Source organism: Falco biarmicus, chromosome 10 (assembly GCF_023638135.1).
Source record: "Falco biarmicus isolate bFalBia1 chromosome 10, bFalBia1.pri, whole genome shotgun sequence".
Lineage (NCBI taxonomy): Eukaryota > Metazoa > Chordata > Aves > Falconiformes > Falconidae > Falco > Falco biarmicus.
The window spans coordinates 22,806,549-22,809,083 of NC_079297.1; the positions used below are offsets into that span (position 1 = coordinate 22,806,549).

The following is a 2,535-nucleotide window of genomic DNA, read 5'->3' on the forward strand; positions in this document are numbered from 1 at the left end:
TAACTATTTAAAGAGTGCTACCCTTGAGCATATCTTTTTTTACATGAGGGGGAAGAATAAGATCTTACATGTGTCTTTTACTATTTCTATAAATGTTAGAGTAGGCATTCTTTCTTTTCCCAGATAAACACTATGCAACCCCTTGAACTACTCATTTCCCTTTCAGATTCAGAAGATCTTTCCCCCTCCAGTTTTGTGGTGAAAAAATATCTGCCATAGTTGTATATGCTGGTTTATGCTGTAATACAAACTATTAATTACCTTCAATCCAGTTTATACTTTCTAATATCTTGTTAGTTTTAAAGCTTATAAGCAGTAACAAAGCACTTTAACTCTTCCTAAAGAGACTTCAGCAACAGAGGAAAGAGATGTCTCAAGTGATCTTGCAAGTTTAAGAACAGGGGCTACACGAACTCTTTGACAGGTACTCCACACAAAAGATTAATGAAGACCTCTTTCTGTGGTATTCACACACATTTCTCCCATGTTCCTCAACTATTCTCTTATCACACTGTTAACTCTTAGAAATAATTGCTTACAGAGTTAAATATACATGGACACGTTACCTCTGCATTACAGTACTCCTTTTAAATGACAGTGATAAGGTAAGACAGAAACTACCCTGATCAAGTGTTGTCCACAGAAACTGATGAAACAGAAAAGAATAAAGAAAAAAAAATTGTCATCTCTTAAAAAAGTTTGTTGCCCACTCACTTCTGCTCCACAATAGAAATCATGTAACAGATCATCAAAAAGGGAAGAAAACCACACAGAACACCCCACCTTTTACTGCCATTTTCTTAAGAAATACTTGCATATCATATAGTAGAGCAACTAATAAAGCCTTCTAATTTTGGAACTTTTCAATAAACTTCCCAGTTGGCTTCCTCTCACCTTCACTTAGACCCAGGGGGCAAGTCACGTGCCAGAGCTATACAAGCACGAAAGTGGCCACCAGAGCAGACAGCCCAATGAAGATAACCACGACTATATTAACTCTGTATTTAGGGTTTTCATGTTTGAAACTCCACCTTCCCTTCGAGCTTTTGGTTAGCCTCCCACAGTTAGACACTCCACTGTCATGACCATATCTGAACTATAATATATTCTCAACAGAAAACTATTCTGTATTTGAAACAGAATGCATTTTCTTCATTTTATTAGGTAAGCAGAAAGTACTGAAAAGACATTTCCTGCAGTGACCAGAAATGAGAGCACAACTACAAGAAAGCACCAGGCCTCCCTGAGAGAATTCATATACAGTCAGAAACAGCAGTCACAACAGTGCTTGGTTTTCAACCCCAAGTGAGGTATGATTTTCTTATCTTTCAAATCAAAGAGTTAAGCAAATTTGCTGGATTTCAGAAGTTTTCACATTGCTTTTGCATTCACGCGTCAGCGCTCAGCTTCTTTCCTCAGATATTCCTCTACTTCCATCAGTAAGTCAGTCCACACACTTAGGCCACAGACTTTAAAGTCTCCATCCTGTGCCTTCAGGAGTTTCAGAGCAGCTTGAGTCTGTCCCCCGAGTAGCACAGATCCCCGACAGAGGTACCCGAAGCGCTCCCTCAGCTCCTCCCAGGACAATCCAGCTTTGTCAAGACAACTTTTAACCCACCGTCCCTGCAAGGGGTCATAGAGCAAGAGGCTTCCCCAGGTGGTTAAGAGGTCCAAATAAGGTCTGCTTAACTGGGAATAGTGACCAGCAAGGGAAGCAAGAAGGGAGCCTGGGAGGAAACGGCAGAAGGCAGAAAATCGCTCGAGATTCCCCAGCAGCCAGGAAAGCAGGGGCCCGGCAACACCTTCACCTCCTGTTGCACTCGCCTGGTTTCCGTCTAGGCTGTTCCCATCCCGACCCCCGCCTCCGGCCTGCTCAGAGCTACTGCCCTGCCCCAGCAGCAGCAGCGCCGCCGCCACCACCCGGAAGGCCCGGGGCTGGGGAAGCTGCTCCAGGACACCTGAGAGCCAGCGTTGCCGCCCCTCGGCCTCGCTGGCCAGCACGATCTCCTGCTCCTCCTCCCGCAGCCGAACCAGAAGAAGCTGCGCCTCCGCTTGCAGCTGCGGCTCAGTCCCCTCCAGGGACAGCGGCGGGCCGCCGGGCAGCGCCAGCAGGCGGGAGGCGGCCTTCCGGCGGGCGAGGAGAGGCAGGCTGCGGGGCTCGGCGTCGGCCTCCGCACCCGGAGGCTGCAGCAGGCAGAGCAGCAGGCGGCGGCAAGCGGCGGGCGGCAGAGCGCGGTTCTCCAGCAGAGCCAGGCCCAGCAGCTGCGGGCAGCGTCCCAGCTGCGGGAAGCCGAGCAAAAGGCTCGGCTGACCCCGCCGCAGCCGCCGCCCAAGGGCCTCCCGGAGCCGAGGCCGGGTGAGGAAGCGATCGTGGAGATGCTGGAAATACCGGCCCCACTCAAGAGCCCTGTCCAGGATCTGAGCGTCCCAGTCCCGCACCAGCGCGGAGCGGGAGACAGCCAGGAGCGCGGGCAGCTGCTCCACCTGCGCTAGTACAGCCTCCATCGCGCGCGGCTCCGGTCTTGGCGCCACCGG

At 50.1% G+C, this 2,535-nt stretch overlaps 1 protein-coding gene across 1 annotated transcript; it reads right to left on the bottom strand.

Annotated features, from left to right (window-relative positions):
- Positions 1–1,142: 1,142 nt before the first annotated feature.
- On the bottom strand, positions 1,143–2,535 carry FANCF (FA complementation group F). Its single transcript, XM_056355095.1, has one exon. The coding sequence runs from the start codon at positions 2,503–2,505 to the stop codon at positions 1,396–1,398; it is 1,110 nt and encodes a 369-aa protein (XP_056211070.1). The 5' UTR covers positions 2,506–2,535; the 3' UTR covers positions 1,143–1,395.